Consider the following 19,166-nt stretch of genomic DNA (forward strand, 5'->3'; position numbering starts at 1 on the left):
AAAAACCCCTACTTTCCTAATGCCTTTAAATAAAGGTAGGAAAAAGATTGCGAATAGCTTAATTTAAAATGTGTGATGGGCTTTATTCTAGACCTTCCTATTCTATGTTTCTATACGGGTTTGTTTTGTACTAGATGTTTTAACTGTATAAAATAAACTTTATCTAAATCGAAGTGTTACTGCTTTAACAGCACCGCTATAGTTAAGGTTGAGTTAGCTCTTCCATTATAAATCTTGGCATTCCTTTTCACATTTTGGCAGTTATTAATTGCATATGGTTGAAACTTGATGACCAAGTCACCCACCAAATGCAATTCCATTGAAAGCAAACTGTTTGTATTGTTTACGTGCACTGTAGTGTAGAATTAGGTCACCTTGTGGTGCTCCTATTGTGTTCTGTTCAATACTCAGAATCAAACAGATTCTTTTTCCTCAGGGCACTAGAGATGCTGAAACAGATGGACCTGAGAAAGGAGATCAGAAAGGCAAGGCTTCTCCATTTGAGGAGGACAAAAACAGAGATCTTAAACAAGGAGATGATGAGGATGTTACTAAAATAAATGGCAGAGGTTTGCCAAATGGAATGGATGCCGATTGCAAAGATTTTAAGTAAGCTTTTAACTGTTTCTCGAGAAGACGAGCATGTCTCTTAAGGGCATTATTACAGTTCTGGTTTGTGTGTCAGCTTTAAACATTACCCAACTGCAGACTGATTCTTCCTACCTCACGTCCTCCCTTTCCCACTGTGCCACATGTTTCTTAGGATGTCATTAATGTGTGTGTCACTTCTCATGAGACAAATTCATCTTAATACAGTAATTATTCAAAGCAAATGGGTACCTTCAAAACATGGTGAATTAGAGAGGGACGAAAACTTTAACCCTTTTAATTTCAAACTAAATTCCGTTCTCTGCTGCTTTTTAATACTCTTAACTTTCGCATCTGATTGTTGGTGTAGAGAGTGAGTCCTACAGAATTTTAATTTTTCTTCTGATTTTGCTAGTGGGTACCACAGCCTAACACAGTTATTTTCCCCAGAAAGTCTTTATAGAAACCATATATTTGACTAAGGCGTAACAATGTATTTCCCTGTTCGCATAATTAAATATCACCTGTACACGGTGTAGAACAGTGTTGTGGTTTGGTTGTTTTCTTATGGGGAAAAAAATGGGACCAAGCTCAAGCTTTTGCACTGTGAACTCAAGTGCAGCCAAACAGTGTTTTTCCTAATGCTAAAGTGCATTTTAAATTGGCTATTTTAAAGGATTAGTCTTCAGTTTTAAAAGACTGCATTTGTAACCATCATACAGAAGAGTTATCAAGATCAGAAAACTAGAGGGCTGCTCATAAATTTGTATTAATGTTATGAACACGACCAAATAGTTGTGGTTTCATTAGTTCATAATTGAACGAGTATATTAAATTGCATATTTGAATCTCATACGTAAGTATTTCATACCCTTTAAAAATGGATTTACCTGAGGCTAAGGAGGGATTCTTCGAGCCTATTTCTCAAGACATATTATTGAAAAGAATTTAGTACCACTCGTATCTGCTCAAATTGGCTCCTTTCGGATGCATGCTGCAATATGCACAATAAACAAAACTCCCTTCAGTATTGTATGTTGAAAATGCAGAATAAATCTTGTCTTGCTTTTCTTTACCAATATTTATTTCAAATTTGAAATAGTTGCTTGCAAAGTACCTTTTGTATTATTTAGAGTGAAATTATTAAAAGATACAGCTGTACAAAAAGCATCCAAAGCCAGTGAACCTCTCAAAAAAAAAAAAAGCCATCTAATTTAAATGGGCCTTATAAAGTGGTGGTATAAAGCCTCCAAACAGAGGTTTATAATTGAAGTATTGACACAACTTTAACTATAGCAACAGAACAGCACTAATATAAGGAGCAACCTATGTTAGCTAAACATAAAGAAACTGTCCTGTCCTCCTCCTTGTATTTTTATTGTACTTAAAGCTTTTTTAAACCAAAATGTGCTGAAATAACTGCCTTTTTTCCTTTTGTTCTTCACTTCGTTGATACTGTATTATCACTTGGGAAGAATAAGGAACATTAAATGGTTTCAGACTCAAGTTTTGTATGTTGAGGAAGACATGGTTGCTAGCTAGGATACTTAGGTGGTAGCCAGCCTGTTGTAGACAACCGTCATGAAGTTGGTTATTACATTTAAAAAAAACCCTGGTGTAACTGCTATATATTTGAAGTATTTTGTCCAAAGTACTAGATCATACAGCATTGGTGAAGAAACTCACTGAAAGACTGGTTTTTAGCTATACAGTCTTTAGATTTGGTGTCAGCAAATACATAAGTACTGGCAGACTCCTTTGCATTAATCTTGTGCTTCAGTGAGGAACTGAGTCCATTTTACTTAGGGTAAAAAAGTTGTTTGCTTGTGAGATGTGAAAGATCCTTGCTGTATTGTATGTCTCTTCCAGTTGAAGCTTTGTCTCTTTCTCTCCTTTGGCATAAGATGCAGTTATCCATGTCTTTTTTTTTTTTTCTTTTTTCTTTTTTAAAATTTCTCTTTGGTATGTTTTCTGATAACTCCAGTTGCTCCCAAAATGCAATAAAGAGCCATCCCAAAAGTTACAAGTGACAACAGTTCACTCCATTTCATTCAGAACAGCCTCAAAGATGAGTTTTTCTCACAGTGATTTGAAGAGCTATAATAGTCTTGAAATCTAAACATAAATAGATTAGGCTTTGAAATGGAGTGTGTCCTTTTTCTTGAGCCATCTGTGCATGCTGGTTGAAATGGTTAAAATCAGTCTGTCACTTCCCTTTGTATAGTCTGAGTTCAGAGGTCCTTTTAAAGTAGAGATACTGTACTCTGTGTCCATGGACAGCTTTATTTAAGACTGAAGAGCCTGTCTTGCCTTTCTTCTCAACAGTCGTACCCCTGGAAGTCGGCAGGCCTCCCCAACAGAAGTAGCTGAACGCTTGGGCCCCAATCCCAGCACCACGGAAGGGTTAGGTCCACTTCCCAATCCTACAGCCCACAAGCCTCTGGTAGAAGAATTTTCAAATCCAGAAAATCAGAATCTAGATGCCATGGAACAAGTTGGTCTTGATTCTCTGCAGTTTGACTACCCTGGCAATCAGGTACAAATGGACTCTTCAGGAGCTACTGTGGGACTTTTTGACTACAATTCTCAGCAGCAGGTGAGTACTGGAGTCGGAAACATGCTGGATTGGTCCCTTAAGTTGTGCATTATTCTTGATAATCAATCATTTAGCATATAATGCATTTAATTTTTTCTGTGACTTAGTCAAAGGCAAATAAAGGTATATTTAATCTAGAAGAATATTGGTTCATAATTTTCCAGTTTAGTAATTTACTGTGATAGAATCTTTATTTAAAATCTTTTTTGGTAACTAAATTCTAGTATGTTATAGCCCTGACTTTTGTAAACTGAAGAGCATCTTTTTTCTTCTCCAACAGCTTTTCCAGCGGACTAATGCTCTGACTGTTCAGCAGTTAACAGCAGCCCAGCAGCAGCAATACGCACTGGCTGCAGCTCAGCAGCCGCACATAGGTGAGGTTTTTGTAATGTACAGCGGGCATCCCTGGGAGAAGTGGGTGTGTTGCTGTGGTGTAATCCTTTGTTTTACCCACAGTATTCTAATTCAAATCAGTACTGATCAGCTGACCCACTTCAGTGGTGCTGAAAACTGCTTAGAATGACTGCATAAGGCTGTCCTCTCCTTAGGGAAGGTTTTGTGTTGTGTAAATTTTTGCCCACTTTGAAATGCTGTATACAAAGAAGTAAAAATTATTTAGGCTTGTGTGGCACAAAAGTTGAATTTTGATGGAAGAAAAAGTAAAAAAGCGTTTCTGCTCCAAGTCGGTATAGAAACGTTAACTTTATTTAGCAAAGTAACAAAAACAGGCCGTTCTGTTATTCTATTGCAGTTTGGTATGTTTGATAATCCAGCAAAAAACCATTGTGTAGTAGGATTTTGAAATCAAACTTTTGTGTTCATTCATTCATTCTTCCTTGTCAATGGCACATTTTATTCTTGCGGGTACCTTTTGTGACAGAATTATTCTTTAGCAAGCATTTCCTTCTGTCCCCTTAAAGTAATTCAATTAATTCAATACATTAAGTTCTTAGTGTGCTGGCAACTCAACAAGGAGGCTGTGACAACAGTTTGTCTGCTGCTGTGGGAATGCTGCACGTTTGGAGTGATGGATGTTGAGGCACACATGGAAGCAGTTCCTTATTTAAGGAAGGGAGCTCCTCAAATTCTGACACTGTAGGGCAGGTTTAAAGGTTCCTGCCCTTCCCACTCCAGCACTGGGCTGTTGAGGTGTGTGCACCTATCTCCTTTCTGTATGAGGGAAGAAGTTCTCAGGATCAGAAGGGCAGATAGAAATAGGAATCGGTGTCTCCAAAGGGATGTGTCCATGTTCTGCAATGTGGTGACATTGAAGTTTTCCCACTGGCTTGTTTAGGTACATTGCGAAGTCTTCAGTTCAGCTGTAGCTGAGGTTTTGAAGTTGGTGCCTCAGTGTTGGAAGAAGTACGTGAACCTGATTGATAGGAGAAACTGGGTAGCAAGGTGTTGTTTGAGTGAGTTTCTTCAGTTGTCGTCTTCCGTTACAATCATTTTTATCAAATTTGGATTCTTGAAAGTAAACTGGCTGTTTAAACACCAGGTCTCTGATTTAAATTATCTGGTTAGGTTTTTTTTTCCCTATTGTCAGTGAAAAGAGATTTGTATCTCTACCAGGTGATTCAGTCTCTGGCTGATGAACTTCAGACACTACGTGATTTGTCTGATACAGAATTAGTTGTAAGACTGGTGCAACTTTTAGATGGTTCAAGTTGCGCAAGGTAAATTCCACTTTGAATAATCCCTTCTATATAAGGCTGGGTAGAGAAATATGAGATAAATTTCCTTGGAGTCTGTAGATTAAAACAAACAGAACAAAACAAAGCTGTTAAGCATTAGGATTATTAACAAAGGACTGGTGAGGAGACATAAAGTGTTGATTTCTGTAATGATGTACCTGCTTTTAGGAACTTCCAAAGTACAAGCAGTTCTGATTTTAGCAGATATGCTTTGTGATTTGATTGGTTTTAATATGATGATGCTTGCTAAGTATGTTAGCTATAATTAAACTCTGTTTATTACTGTAGCAGGCGTATTCTCAGCAGGCTTGGCTCCAGCTGCTTTTGTGCCAAACCCATACATTATCAGTGCTGCTCCTCCAGGTACTGACCCATACACTGCAGCTGGATTGGCTGCAGCAGCTACCCTGGCAGGTAACTGAACACTTTCTAGTGTCTGTCGTGATAAATTTACTGAATGAAATTAGGAAGAAAGCTGAAATCCATCCTGTTTATTCTCCGTAAAATGTGTTTCTAGGAAGGAGGAACTATTGCGATTTTGAAAACTTACACTAAGGCATAAAGGGATTCAGTTTGGTATATATGGATTCTGAGTACTTCTTTCCACTGGACTTTTATACAGAGCGATTAGGTTTCTTCTGTTCTAAAAATGTTTATCCTTAGTAAGATTTCATCTGACGTTAGTAGCATGGATTATTTTCCAAAGATGAGACAGCTCGCCTTTCCTTGTATGTTTTTACTTGGTGCGTTAATTTTCTAATCCAGGTTTTCTCATTCCCAGGGGGCATAAGAATAATGGTCTCCAGTGTGCTAAGAGGCTTAGACAACAGATAAACCCCAAGCCCAGGAAAATCTCTTAAAAAGTTAATAGATATTGCTGTGAAACAACACTACTGAGTATTCAAGTCCCAGCTAGAGTTCAGACCTGAGAATCATAACACTTTGGGGAAAAAAAAAAAACCCAAACAAAACCAAACACAAAAAACCCTGTATCTCCAATTGATGGTTTCACAGGAAAGACATTAGAAAGAACTAATATATATGTAAATATATATAAATGCATTATGTGTTCAATACAGTGATACAGAGATATAGGATTCTTTATCAATAGGCTGGAAGAGGTAAGTGTGCGCACTCTGGAGAGTGTGACATGGCAGGCAGGGCAGGCAGAGGCAACACTTGTGTTTATAAATGAAGCATACAGAAAGGAGGAATAATAGATGATCAAAGTTTCAGTATATCACTGTCAGGAGGATGAATGTGGTTCATTCAATGATGTTCTGAAATTATCTTTTCTCCAACCGCGGAAACAGATTTTAAGCATTCTTTGGTATACAGGCTTTGATTACTCTTAAGTTTTGGGGGTTTTTTGTCACCTGAGTCTCACAAGGGTATTTATTTTTTCCTAGCGAGGGTATGCTTTGATGTGAATGCTTTAAATTAACCTATTTGTGTTCATGTATAACTTTGCCTAATATGGGAATTTACTTATTTTTAATACTGATTGGTGTTTTGACATTTAGAAGGTAAATCAATGAGGGATGCTACAAACAATAAAAGCAATTATTCTAACTAGTTTTACTAGATAAAATAATCATGCTTTCTGGTTTTAGGTCCTGCTGTGGTTCCACCTCAGTATTATGGTGTTCCATGGGGGGTGTATCCAGCCAATTTATTTCAGCAGCAAGCTGCAGCAGCAAATACCACAGCAAATCAGCAAGCGGCTTCACAGGCGCAACAGGGGCAGCAACCGGTATGTTCTTCATAAAAAGGAGATGTGCATTTAAATCCGTACCTTAACATTTCCAGTATACACGGATCAGCCTCTAGAAAACTTTACATAAGTATTCAGATGTTGTGTTGTATCAAATAATAAATGACTATTAAAAATTCTCTATTTCCTTACGTTACTGACTGTCGTCTTTAAAATGTCACTTACTGCATACTAATTATTCAGCTTAGTTTGCAGTCCCAGTTTTTTAAATAAAACATTTAATATATTTCCTTGTATCCAGATACTGTGCTGTGATTTTAGGAGGATATTTTTTCTTTTAAGCTTGGGAAAAAATTGATCAGTATTTCTGTTAGTTAGCTGGAAAGTGGAATGTTACACATTTTTCTTTGTCCCTTTAAAAAGTTGGGACATAAAGGTGTAATCAGTAATTTTGTTCCTCCTTGGGGAAGAAGGATTGCCCTGCATATTTTTCTGTGGCAGTACAATTGTATTACAACATCACCATGTGCCACATGTTATTTTTGCCTTGGTAAATCAAGAGTAAGCAATTGTTACAAGAACTTGTTGAAAATTCCATTTCCTTAAATAATTTTTAAATATGCTAATTATCTATTGTTACTCTAGTTGGGTTTTTAAAACCATTACATGAATAATACAGCATAAACAAATGGCCTTTTTCCACAAAGGAAAAACACAAATCTTAAAATGATCTTAGTGATATTATGCTTGCATGAGTGTAAATTTTTTTTTTACCAGCAGTATGGCTGATTTCAGTGCCATTCTTTTAAATCAGTCGTGACTTTGAGTTACTGTGACATTCCAGAGCAGCTTCATCACTGTTTTAATGTTCAGGTGGATCTTTCCTCCTACTGATTGTTTTCAATGGACTGCATTGATAACTGAATGTATATAATGTGTATATAAGTATATATATATGTGTGTGTGTGTGTGTGTGTATATATATCTATCTCCAGTGGGTTTTTTGCTTTCTCTATAAAATTAATATCCAATTTATGCAAACCACGTGTAAGATACTTTGTGGGCATATATTGTAAATTGTATTTCTCTCTTATTTTGGACGTGGAAAAGATTATTTTAACCAAGACGAATAGAGTAGTTGCAAGAATTTAGGTTGATATTCAGTCAGATTCACAGAGATAGGCTGTCAGAACATAATAAAATAAACCTGTGTTGCATGGTGATGGAGTATTATGTGAATTCTTAAAACTTGGTGGGTGCATTTTTTACAGCATTGTTGGCAGTGTAGTGTAATTATTCAGACAAGTTACTACACATTCTGAAGTATTCAGACTTTTATCATTCAAATGCCTGAAAATAATGTAAATAAATGCATTTATCAGGGAGGGATAGATGTTCAGTTAATAGATAATGCAGATCATCAGTGTATCACTTTTACTAAGATTTTCTTCCTGGCTTTATGCTCATTACCATTGATGGAACATACATGAGTTCTGCTGTCCAGAGCAGGGCAGATATTTTTATTGTCACATTTGTCAGCAAAGGAGTTTGTCTTTTCTTCATTGTGTTTGTCTCTCCTTGAAACCAATGAGTATTCCCAAAATGTAACTCAGTTAAGTGGAATTAAATATGCAAAGCAACTGTTCTATGTCTTTTTTAGACCTTTTTTAGTATATGATAGGTTTTCTTTCTTACCTTCTAAGGAAAGGGCATTGTATTGGTCTTTTCCAGGTTCTGCGTGCTGGAGCAACTCAGCGCCCGCTCACTCCCAACCAGGGGCAGCAAGGGCAGCAGGCAGAGTCACTTGCAGCAGCTGCAGCAGCAAATCCAGCTTTGGCTTTTGGTCAGGGTCTTGCTACAGGCATGCCAGGTATGTATGTTATCAGTGGATTAAGAGATTCCCTGAAAGTTAAAATATTGGTGTTATTAAATACCAGATTAACTATCAAAGTCCTGCTGTGTTTATGATAAGCTGCTTAGAGTTGAGTTTTATATAGTTTTATGTTGTTTAGTTGGATTAAAATACTGGCACAGGATGCTTAGAGCACAAGACATTCCTCTAGTATTTTTGATTTGGAGCATTTTCTCTGTATTTGTTGTTAGAAATGTATGCACAAGGAGCATCGTAGATTTTTGCAGGGTAGTTTCATACATAATGAAGCAACTACTTGTAGTCTTAAAAGGTTATGAGTTGTCTGAATGGTTCACATAATGAAGCAACTACATGCTGTCTTAAAAGGTTATGAGTTGTCTGAATGGTTACTCTGATGCAACAGGAAGTATTGTCTTTCTGAAGTAATTTTTTATTTGTGGAATATAATAATAATCTAAAATTCAGGATCCAAAATTAGGAAATTTAAAAGAAAATTACTGTGTAATCATCTCTGAAGATGACAACATACTCGAAGTGGAAGAACTCCAAAGCTTGGAGCCTCACATCCTTTCATGGTTTCTGTCTTGTCTAGGGAATGGTTATTGAGTATGTGTGTTGTAAATATGCAGTAAGTTGACTTGAAGTTCAGCATCATTTTTGTACTTGGCACAATTACCTGAGCAAGAACAATTTAAGTATGTTTGGGCATTCTTCAGTATGACAGTTAGGATTTTACGTAGCTAGGTTAGATAATGTTGATGGTAGCTGCAAATGCATTTGGTTTGTACAGGTTCTCTCCCCCGTCAGCACTGCTGTGAAATACCTCACAACCCATAGAAGTCTCAGTTTGCTTGGATGCTGTGGGACTGCGCTGTGCGCTGTGCTGTACGCCATCAGGTTTTACTGCTCCAGCTGCAGAATGTACTGGCTCTTGTGTTTTTCTTATCTGTTTTGTTTTATAGCTGTCATTTTTATTCTCATGCAGTAATCTTCAGCTTTTAGCATCTTTCTCTGCTGATTCCTCATTTTAGGTGAAAAAGTGTGCTGTCGCAGCACCTGTCAAGTGGTATCTCTGCGCCTCACCAAAGCAGTGGAGAAGGCCTGCAAAAACAGTGAGGTGGATCAGAGATGCTATCAGCATCTTTGCAAAAGCCTCAAAGGCTTAGCTATACCTTTTTTTCGGGGTGTGTGGTGGTAGGTGTTTGTTTATAGTTATTTACTAGTTCCTACATTGGCCGTGAAGGTCTTAAGGCTGTGAAATGCTCCATGCCTTTTAAAAAGCCTGTGACAGCTTAAGGTAGATCAGTATCTGAGGCCATGACCCAGCCCAAATTTGTGACTTAGGAAAACATTCAAAGAGCATTATTTTCCAAAAGAAAAATATCTTAAATAATTCAAGCGTAATTCTTAAAACCAGAAAAAAGGTCCATTATCCAAACAGATGATTGAAAGTAATACTGAGTGGTCAAATACATAAACTTGATAGTGCAAGAGTCTGCCCTGTGAAGATTGGACTTGACGACTTTCTACCTCCTTCACAAGCCCCAAGAGGTTTTCTGTTCGGGCAGAAACCTTTTTATTCACTTTCTGTTGTAGGTTGCTTCTTTGTCCCATCTGCTGCGTGCCTGGATGGCCAGAGAAAAACGTGATTCATGTGAACATATTTCAGACTGTTCTATAATAGGATCTGTGGACAACTGGCTTTCAACCTTACTGACCACGCTCTTACATGGGATGGTGCTCAAAATGTAAACAAAAAGGACGTTTATCTTCTCTGTCATCAGAAGGTGGTTTTGTAGTGAGTCACAGGGAGTGCTGGCGTTTCCTCTTTTTAGGTGAAGGAGAAGGATATAGGACAATGCAGGCCATTTTAGAAGGGCATGTCTGTATTTGGGCTGGATACTTAAGGCTCCTTTTATAGCTAGTGAAGAGAAATAGGAACTTTCAATCTTTTTTCATCTACCTCTATTTTAGTTGCCTGATTTAGGATAAAGTGGGTTTTACCTCAGGTGTGCCTTTTTCTTTTCACTCACTGTAAAGGTGAGTCAAGATGTCTAAATTACATCTAGATACCAAAACATGGTTAAGTGAATCTCAGGTAGTACCCACTGAACAACACATATAATGTAATAAGCAGAAAACATGTGGAGTTCTTGTTTCAACTGACGTGGATTTTTTTACAGGAAAATGTAAGTCCAGACTGAGTGTCAAGCTTCTGAATATTCTTTGCAGAGAGAATATTTGTAGTTTGGCTTCACTGCAAGCTACTAAATGAGATGATGTTGTTCAGTTTGTCTATGCTGCTGTCACTAAATTGTTTCAGCTGCTTTCTCCTTGCCACAGTCGTCTTGTTGGATGAAATTAATGAGCTACCTCAACTATGGGATTATTCAAATTTCGTATTTTTCAAGTATTTCTGTGTTATATAGGGAGGTGTATTCTTGTAGCACTTAAGGCCCATGTCCTCAGTGCAAAAAGAACGTATCTGAAATCCAGGTTAGTTTTCGTGTAATGTTTTTGTTAGGTCTCTTCTCAGAAGAATTCATGTTCTTTATTGAAACCATCAAAAGTGAAATACATTTTGCATTGGGCTCCTGCAATCACATTTTAAATTCTTCCAATGCTAACTTAGCAAGTTTTTCAGTAACAAGGATTCTTAAAACCAGACAGTTTCTGACTGAATAAACGTGCAAGACGAAGTCAGAGGGTATCCCAGTTCCATGATCATGTGGTCAGTAGACATTCTTCTCTACAAATAAAACCAGTCCTCATTGCAGACGACAGCTGGACTTGGCTTAGTCACCCAAATTCAGGAATCTGCACGTGACCCCCGTGGTCTGAGGAGCCCTTGTGCTCAGAGAGGATCTCCCTGGTGCAGTTGCTGTGCACCGGCTGCAGAGCTGCTCAGCTTACCCTGCAGGAGATGTCTAGCGTGGGTCAGGCTTCATTGGCTGGATCAGATGCAGCTTAGTTTTATTTAATTCATGCAAGTGAAGCTGTTAGCACTTGGTGCACCTAGCATGCAGGTGGGCACATAAATTGAATTGTCTGAAAAACGTGTAGAACATTAAAATCAACAATTTCTCCCCATTGTCATTGCGTTTTCTGTTGCCTAGAGGAATTTGAAGTGTCATGTTGCGGTGAGTTGTGCATTCTGTGCCTGAGCACAACGGTGGCAGATATACAAGGAATTACAGTATTGGCAAAGTTGCAGCAGTTAGAACATATAAATCATTTACTGGTAAGATTGTAAGTTCCGAATTTGTGTGAGAGAACAAGTGCAGAGATCAAACTGTGCATATCTTGGTCAGAGCAAACAAAAGATTACAGCAGTTAAGGTGGTGGTGAGCTTGGGAGATTGTAGTGAAGACTGCGGCGTGTTAGGAAAGATGGTTAAAAGCTGATTAAATTTTCAAATCTGTATGCAGAGGAAAATAAGGAATATTGAGAAGGGAGAAGCAGTACATTTTCTACATAGGGAGAGAGGACTCTACAGTGACTTGCAGGTTATGCTCCTGAGTAGGGAGGGAGAGAAAGAGAGAAAGGTGTTAGGATGGTAGTGTTAAAAGAGGCACATAATTGAGTTGGCAGTAGGAAGTGTCACATCTGTTAACTTAAATTGAGTCGAGAGAAGTGACAAACTCTGACATATATTTGGGTGTCATCAGTGAGGGAAGTTGCATAGAGAGAAGAGAGTAGGAGATCTGGGCAGAGCTCTGTGATATTACATACAAAAGTGTGAGAAGAGTGTGAAGTATCCAGTGAAAGACACCAAAGAAATTATTGGATAGATAAGAACAACAGATAAGAATGGACTGCATGAGCCAAGAGAACAGATTTCCTCTCGTTCTTAAAGGAACATTTTCTGGATTCTTTTCACACAAACCTTAAGTTTTCAGAGTCTGTGATGTTTAGAAATCATTTCAGCAGAGCCCAGTACTGGTACACCAGATTGTTTACTTTCCTATTCCCTGCTGGTCTGGAGACAGTAAGTGTCGACAGAGCAGTTGAATTCTAAAATAAAAGGTGTGATTAGGAAGCAAAGAGTATGTTTTAGTTTTTTGGTTGCAGTGGAAGACCACAGTAAGCCTGTATGTGAAGGCCCTGAAATGAGCTTTGGTAGTTGTTCATTTGGAAGGAAATTGCACAGCCACAGGTAGATGATGTGATGGAGGGGTAATAAAAACCAAAACAGGATGGGAGAGGGAAGAAAGGAGATCTGTCAGGTCACCATCGTATCTTTGATGAGGCTGGGAAATAGTTTTATCTCGTGCTCACCTTTCTGGGGTGGGGTGCAAAGTTTGTAGAATACTGTGAAGAAAGGGAAAGCTGAAGACTTTAAGTTGTGTGCTGTTCTTCAGTTATTAAAGCTGATCTGAGATGATCTTTCTGAAATTATTTTGATGTCAAAGCAAATAATTTCATACCTTTGAGGCTTCAGATGCACTTAGCAAGGTCTCAGCAATTTCACAAATCGTCCTGTGTTGCTTTGTTTTAGTAGATTTGAGTAGAAAGCAGAGAGGGCCTCCTGTTCCAGGTCAGGTTCAGAGGTTAGGAACATAGAAGCACCCGTTACTTTTCATACATAGCTTCAGCCTTCTGTGATGGACGATATCTTGATGCAAAAGACCTAGCTTATAATTGCTAATTTTAAATTACCTGTTTGTAGGTAGCATCACAGATAAGTCAATGGCAAGGAAGTATCAAGAGAAATTGGGCCTTTGGTAATGCAAAGAGCAAGTACAAATTGCTTCCATTTTTTAATTCAGCAAACATAGCAGTCAGCTATTTTAGAAAATCTGAAATGTATTAAACTGCATTAGTACTAATCCCAATATATTTAATTTGTGCAGTACTGTGTAAGTGCTTTTTAAGTTGTTTTTTTCCGAAGTATTTTGCATTGGAAAACAGGCTTGTTTACACTGTGGGCCTGAAGTCCTATAAAATGCTATGTATTAATTTCAGATGAGCACAAGGGTGTAAACATGATCAGTCCTTTTTGATATAGCTATAGCATCTGTGAGTTTGAACATTCGAAGAGGGTAGGTGAACAGGATGAATACTGGGAAGTATTGGCCAATTCTGAGTTCTGAAAAAGTGGGTCTATATGATACAGCAGTCACAAATGGCAGACCAACATGGTATTATCCACTAAATGTGCTATGAGTAAAAACAGAAATTATGTAGGTACTAGTAATTTAGCATTGCTAATCTATGCAGGAATGTACGTTGTATTATAAAGAGCTTTCCTACTGTGTTGCGAATCTTCTAATATTCTATGCTGTGCTCTCTATAGAGCTACAGTAAAACAGACAGCAGCCACTCTCACCTAAATTGGGAATGTAGCAGTCTTTCTTAGTGGTCAAGGTGGTAGAGCAGCACAGCACACTTGTAGGTGGAAAAGGCCATGGCAGCTGTAATGAAGGTTTCCTAACCAATTCCATTGTAAAAACCTGTTTTGGTTGTTTCAAAGAAGTGCACCTGGAATGCTAAACAAGTCGTCAGCAGTGAGAACAAATGGGTTTAGAATTATAATGATGACCAATTTTCATAACTAGTGTAGTTCATTCATCTCCAGAACCGTGAATTGAACCTAAAGATCTGGATTTTCATCAATTCTCTCCTGTTCAGTTACTCTCTGAGTCTCTTTCATGTCTTCATATCTTTTGTATCAGAAATAATGTGGCCAGCAGGACTGGGTCAGCGCTGTCCTGCTGTATTCTGCACTGGTGAGGCTGCACCTTGAACACTGTGTTCATTTCAGGGCCCCTCACCACAAGAAGGACATTGAAGCACTGGAGCATGTCCTGAGAAGGGCAGTGAAGTTAGCGAAGGGTCTGGAGCACAAGAATTGAGGAGTGGCTGAGGGAACTGGGGTTGTTAGTTTGGAGAAAAGGAGGCTCAGAGGAGACCATATCACTCTGTACACCTACCTTGAAAGGAGGTTGTAGTGAGATGGAGGTCGGTATCTTCTCCCAAGTAACAAGCAATAGAACAAGAGGAAATAACCTCAAATTGCGCCAGGAGAGGGTTAGATTGGGTATTGGGAAAAATTTCTTCCCTGAAAGGGTTGTCAAGCCCTGGAACAGGCTGCCCAGGGAAATGACAGAGTCACCATCCCTGGAGGTCTTGAAAAGATGAGTAGGTGTAGCACTTAAGGACATGGTTTAGTGGTGGATTTGGTAGTGCTGGGTTAATGCTTGGACTTGAGGATCTTAAAGGTCTTTTCCAACTTAAAATGATTCTATGATTCAGATTTTCTTAGTGTGAGAGAATTTGGACTCCGCTTCCCTGCAGAGTACCGTAACCACCAGGCCAGTAGGCTGATGGTGTTTCCAGCTCTGTTTTTGGAGCAAGGCATCTAGGCAGAAGGGATCACGCAGGTGTTGTAGAAGTTGAGGAGGAGCAAGTGGACTGGGACCCTGGTGATTGAGATGCCCAGCTGGAATTAAAGGCCCAGGTCTTTATATTCAGGTCTGTATGTATTTCAGAGAACTCTGCTAGACCTAGTTCTGATCACACATGGAAACGGGCTTAAAATAGTATGTGAAATCTTGGTTCTTACACGTACAAAAATAGATGTGTGATTTTTGCAATCTTGACTTTTTTCTTAATAGCATTAGTGTATATTTGAACATGGGAAGGATATTGGGATTCTCTTGGGTTTTGTTTTATTGCTTGTAAGAGTAGTCAACCTCAAAATTAGATGGTGTTATATTTTCATTGTGAGCACCCTTTCTTAGGTTATCCTAGCTTTTATCTTCCATTTTTTTAGGGATTCTTGCTCCAGTTCTACTTCATTATCAAGTGTCAGAGCATTAAAATTATTTCCTTGCTCTCATCCTAAATAAAGGGTTTTTTGTTTTGCTCTTTTTCTTTTGTGTTCCTTCATTCATATCTTGTATCCTGTTTTCTTCCTACTGCTTGCCTTTCTCCTTTTTCTTCCCCCAGTTCCAACTCTTAACAGTCAAGTGAATGAAATTATACTTGCATTACAGTGTTTTTCTGTGAGCTGAGAATTCCTTACCTAATGTGTTTTTGTAGATGGACTTTTAAGTGTGGCTAGGTAATGTATGGGATTTCCAAACTAGCATTTAGTTCAGCCCTTTAATTCTAGAGGTATCAGTATCTTCCACATCCCAATACAAGAGGAATACAAGAGAAACTGAGAATATTTTAAATTTCTAAAAGTTGATTCAAAAATGATCCAAATATGGCCAGTTGTGTTGTTCCTGTATCTTTTCACTGTGGTGTTAGAAACTTACTTTGTTAACATTGAAAATAAATTTCAACTTTAGACTACTAAATTTAGCTGTCATTCTAACTTAAAAAAATATGTAGAGTGTGCCTAAATAAGGTTTTATCACACTGTTTTATGATGATCACTGTTTTTTTCTTTTGATGTCCAGTTGTAAGGCAGTATGGCAGAAATGCTGTTTTCTCCCTTGTAGTTTGTTGTCAGAAGACTTCAAGGACAGAAGAAATGCTGAATATATGAGACTGTCTGTGCTAAAATCCTTTTGCTCTGTGTTGTGTAGGCTATCAAGTGCTAGCTCCCACTGCCTATTACGATCAGACTGGTGCCTTAGTAGTAGGCCCTGGAGCAAGAACTGGCCTTGGAGCACCAGTCAGATTAGTGGCCTCAACTCCTGTTATCATCAGTTCTGCAGCAGCACAAGCAGGTAAGTATCTGATCCTGCATGGAAGTTTCTTCCACTTTTGTACTGAATCTTAGCAGTAGTGTTGGTCGATGAGTATTTGCTATTGTTGATGTGTTTTGTATGCATCTGTGAAGTTTTCTACTTGTGAAGGATATACCATGCATTCTCTCTTTCTCGTTCTGTTGCCTCCCTTTGTCTGAGACACACTGTTGCTCAGAGACGTATTTTTCCTCCTTTAATTCAAATTTACAGTCCTCTCCCCATACATATACAGACATGTTTCTGCAACTGTTGTTGCTTGTCAGATACGAACATTTTTCTGTTTCCTCTCCCCATGCATATAACATGCACTTCTCATCAGTCCCCTTAATGGTGTCCTCTAGGAAGCATCATTTCATTGCTTCGGCCTGGCAGATGATGGAGTGCTCTGAGGCCTTGCTAAGCTTTTGTCCTGAAAGTGTTTTCTCTTGAGAAGTACAGCAAGGAAAAAAAACCAACCCTATAGAACAGACAGCAGAAGTGTTAGCTACTTCAAAAGTCTCTAGTTCTCTTTTTACAGTGATGGGGTCTGGTACTACTTTACCAAACCATTGTATTTATTGCATTTGTTAAATTAAAATCCAAAATCCTAGCAGCAGAGTAATTAAACTAATCTGCTCAGAAAATTAGATCTTAACTTAGTCTATAAGCGTCTTTCTTTATGTAGGACTCGCTTCTGACATTAGTAGCTGGAGATGTCTTTGAATGTCTCTTAGCTACAACTCTGCTATTGCAACTGGATATAAAAGTACAGTTTAGTAAACAGTAATGTCCTATACATTTACACTGAAAATTGGCTCAATTACATTAAAGTTCTACAGCCTTGATTAGCCTACAACGTATGCTGTCTTCATATTTTTTCCTCTGGTAATTAAGACTCTGTAATACTATAAGGTTTCTTTTAGTCCTTTAATATGTGAATTTCTGCTTAAGAGGGCTTCAGGAAAATACAGTTTAGCTCTGAATAGTCCATTTTCAGCCAGAAATGTTTGAGAGAGTAACTGTGATTGAAAACATGTGTTTTACAGCTGCAGCTGCTTCAGCTGGAGGAACAGCAAACAATCTCGCGGGAGCCACGAACGGTCTATTCCGGCCCCTTGGTGCCCAGCCGCAACAACAGCAACAGCAAACAAATAGTAGCCTACAATCCAATTCATTTTATGGCAGTAACTCTTTGACCAATAACTCCCAGAGCAGTTCCCTTTTTTCACACGGTCCTGGCCAACCAGGCAGCACATCTCTTGGCTTTGGAAGTAGCAGCTCTTTAGGAGCAGCTATCGGCTCTGCACTTGGTGGATTTGGCTCATCAGGTAGGTTGTTAATATAGTGAGGAAATTCTGTGAGACTTTTGTGTTAAGCAGAAAAATGTAGCTGTGTCCAGACATATTATATTTGCATACATTTCTAAAAAGAATGCAAAAATTAGATTTTTCAGGTTTAAAACAAATTACAGGGAAAGAAAAAGGGTTTTTTAATTTCATTTGGGCTCTGTATGCAAGGTGCATTTTTGAAGAATATCCTGTAGTCATAGATATCTTCAAAATAGTTTTCCATATTGAGCACTGTACTCTGCCCCACAAGTTTGTTACTGCTTTTAGTAAGCTTTTTTTAATTTTCAAGGAAGTGTTTAAAGTAACAGTTGATGACATTTAAACTGCGTTCTTTTGTTGTAATTTTCATGTCAGGAAAATTCCTATTTTGTTAAAGAATTAAATAGCATATGACTTTCCAAATTTGATCTCATATTGAAGTGTTTGTTTCCGTAACATTTTTCATAGGATTTATAAAGTAGAAAGACTTAATACCCAAGAACAGTCCTTGTTAACTCCAGTAGGTTTAGTCTTAGATACAGTTAAGACTAAATAGTTCTGTGCAAATTTGGGGCCTTAAATTATTTCAATAGATGCTCCTAAATATTATCAACCTGCTTGTATTTAAAAAAAACCAATCAATGTAGCAATGATATTTCTGCTTTATAGCAGAAATTTCTTAATTCACACGGTTTTCAAACGTGCAAGGTAGGTTTTCTTATTTCAGATTCAGTATTAGTAAGGCAAGTGAAATAACTTTTCTAAAGAATATTTCCTTTGACTGTTAATCTGTAAATTACAGCACTGAATTGTATTATTATTAATAATAGTAATTTATTGATTGTTTATAATGTTGCGTATCTTGTAGATGGGTAGAAATTGAGAGACATTTATGTGCTCTAACATTATTCTTAACAAAATTAAATGCCCCAAGGGAAGGGGAAATACATTAAAATTTAAATGTCGAAAGAAATCTTAAAAGTGAAGATTATTACAAGGTAGCTTAATATATGGACAGTCTGAAGTGAAAACACACCCTTTAGGGTTAAACTGTGATACTTGTTGTTTGGTAGCTAGGTGAAGGTGAACAGTGGCATTAAATGTACTGTGTACCAATTGCATGCCAACACTCTCTCAATGTTGTTTTTCATCAAATCCTGAAAAATTATTTACTTTAACAAAGCTAATGCTAGGAAATCCAGAATCAAGTTTTACACTGGCCCTCTCTAATATCTGATATTAAACAGTAGAGTAGGAGAATCTAAACATGCCATCTTTAATTTAAAACAAACAAAAAAGTTGAGGCTACTCACTTATTTTTCCATAATAACACAGCAGATAAATCCTATATACAAAGTATTTATGCTGTCCAAGTGCATATTTTCTAATGTAATTTGCTGTGAGCTACTTGTAGGGTTTCAGTGATAGCAGCTGTGTTTTGCTCTAGGTGCAGTTTCATTTCATTGATAGATAATGATCATAAGTATAAGCATGTTTAATGCAGTGCACCCATTTTAAGTCTCTAGGTAGAACAGTTTTAAGTCATAAAAATCTTTTATCCAGTGTTGTCACAAGGATGTCCAGAGAATACAAATTTTAGTTGTGTTTAAGAAGAACCAGCATAGTTCTTCCTGGCACAGGAGATCAAGCCTTTTTCTTGTAGCAAAGGTCAGTGCCAGAGCTGTGTCCAA

At 37.9% G+C, this 19,166-nt stretch overlaps 1 protein-coding gene across 5 annotated transcripts in view; it reads left to right on the forward strand.

Annotated features, from left to right (window-relative positions):
* PUM2 (pumilio RNA-binding family member 2) overlaps positions 1–19,166 on the forward strand; it is a 61,019-nt gene that overhangs the window by 21,870 nt on the left and 19,983 nt on the right. For 2 of the 5 annotated variants that reach the window (XM_010179540.1, XM_010179542.1), the window contains 8 exons: positions 437–609; positions 2,914–3,184; positions 3,465–3,558; positions 5,167–5,292; positions 6,492–6,631; positions 8,324–8,462; positions 16,004–16,147; positions 17,194–17,475. In XM_010179540.1, coding sequence (XP_010177842.1) covers positions 437–609; positions 2,914–3,184; positions 3,465–3,558; positions 5,167–5,292; positions 6,492–6,631; positions 8,324–8,462; positions 16,004–16,147; positions 17,194–17,475 — 1,369 coding nt within the window. The remainder of the gene's footprint in view (positions 1–436; positions 610–2,913; positions 3,185–3,464; positions 3,559–5,166; positions 5,293–6,491; positions 6,632–8,323; positions 8,463–16,003; positions 16,148–17,193; positions 17,476–19,166) is intronic. The other 3 variants (XM_010179544.1, XM_010179545.1, XM_010179541.1) reach the window with 2 other exon arrangements.

Source organism: Mesitornis unicolor, unplaced genomic scaffold (assembly GCF_000695765.1).
Source record: "Mesitornis unicolor isolate BGI_N332 unplaced genomic scaffold, ASM69576v1 scaffold14902, whole genome shotgun sequence".
Lineage (NCBI taxonomy): Eukaryota > Metazoa > Chordata > Aves > Mesitornithiformes > Mesitornithidae > Mesitornis > Mesitornis unicolor.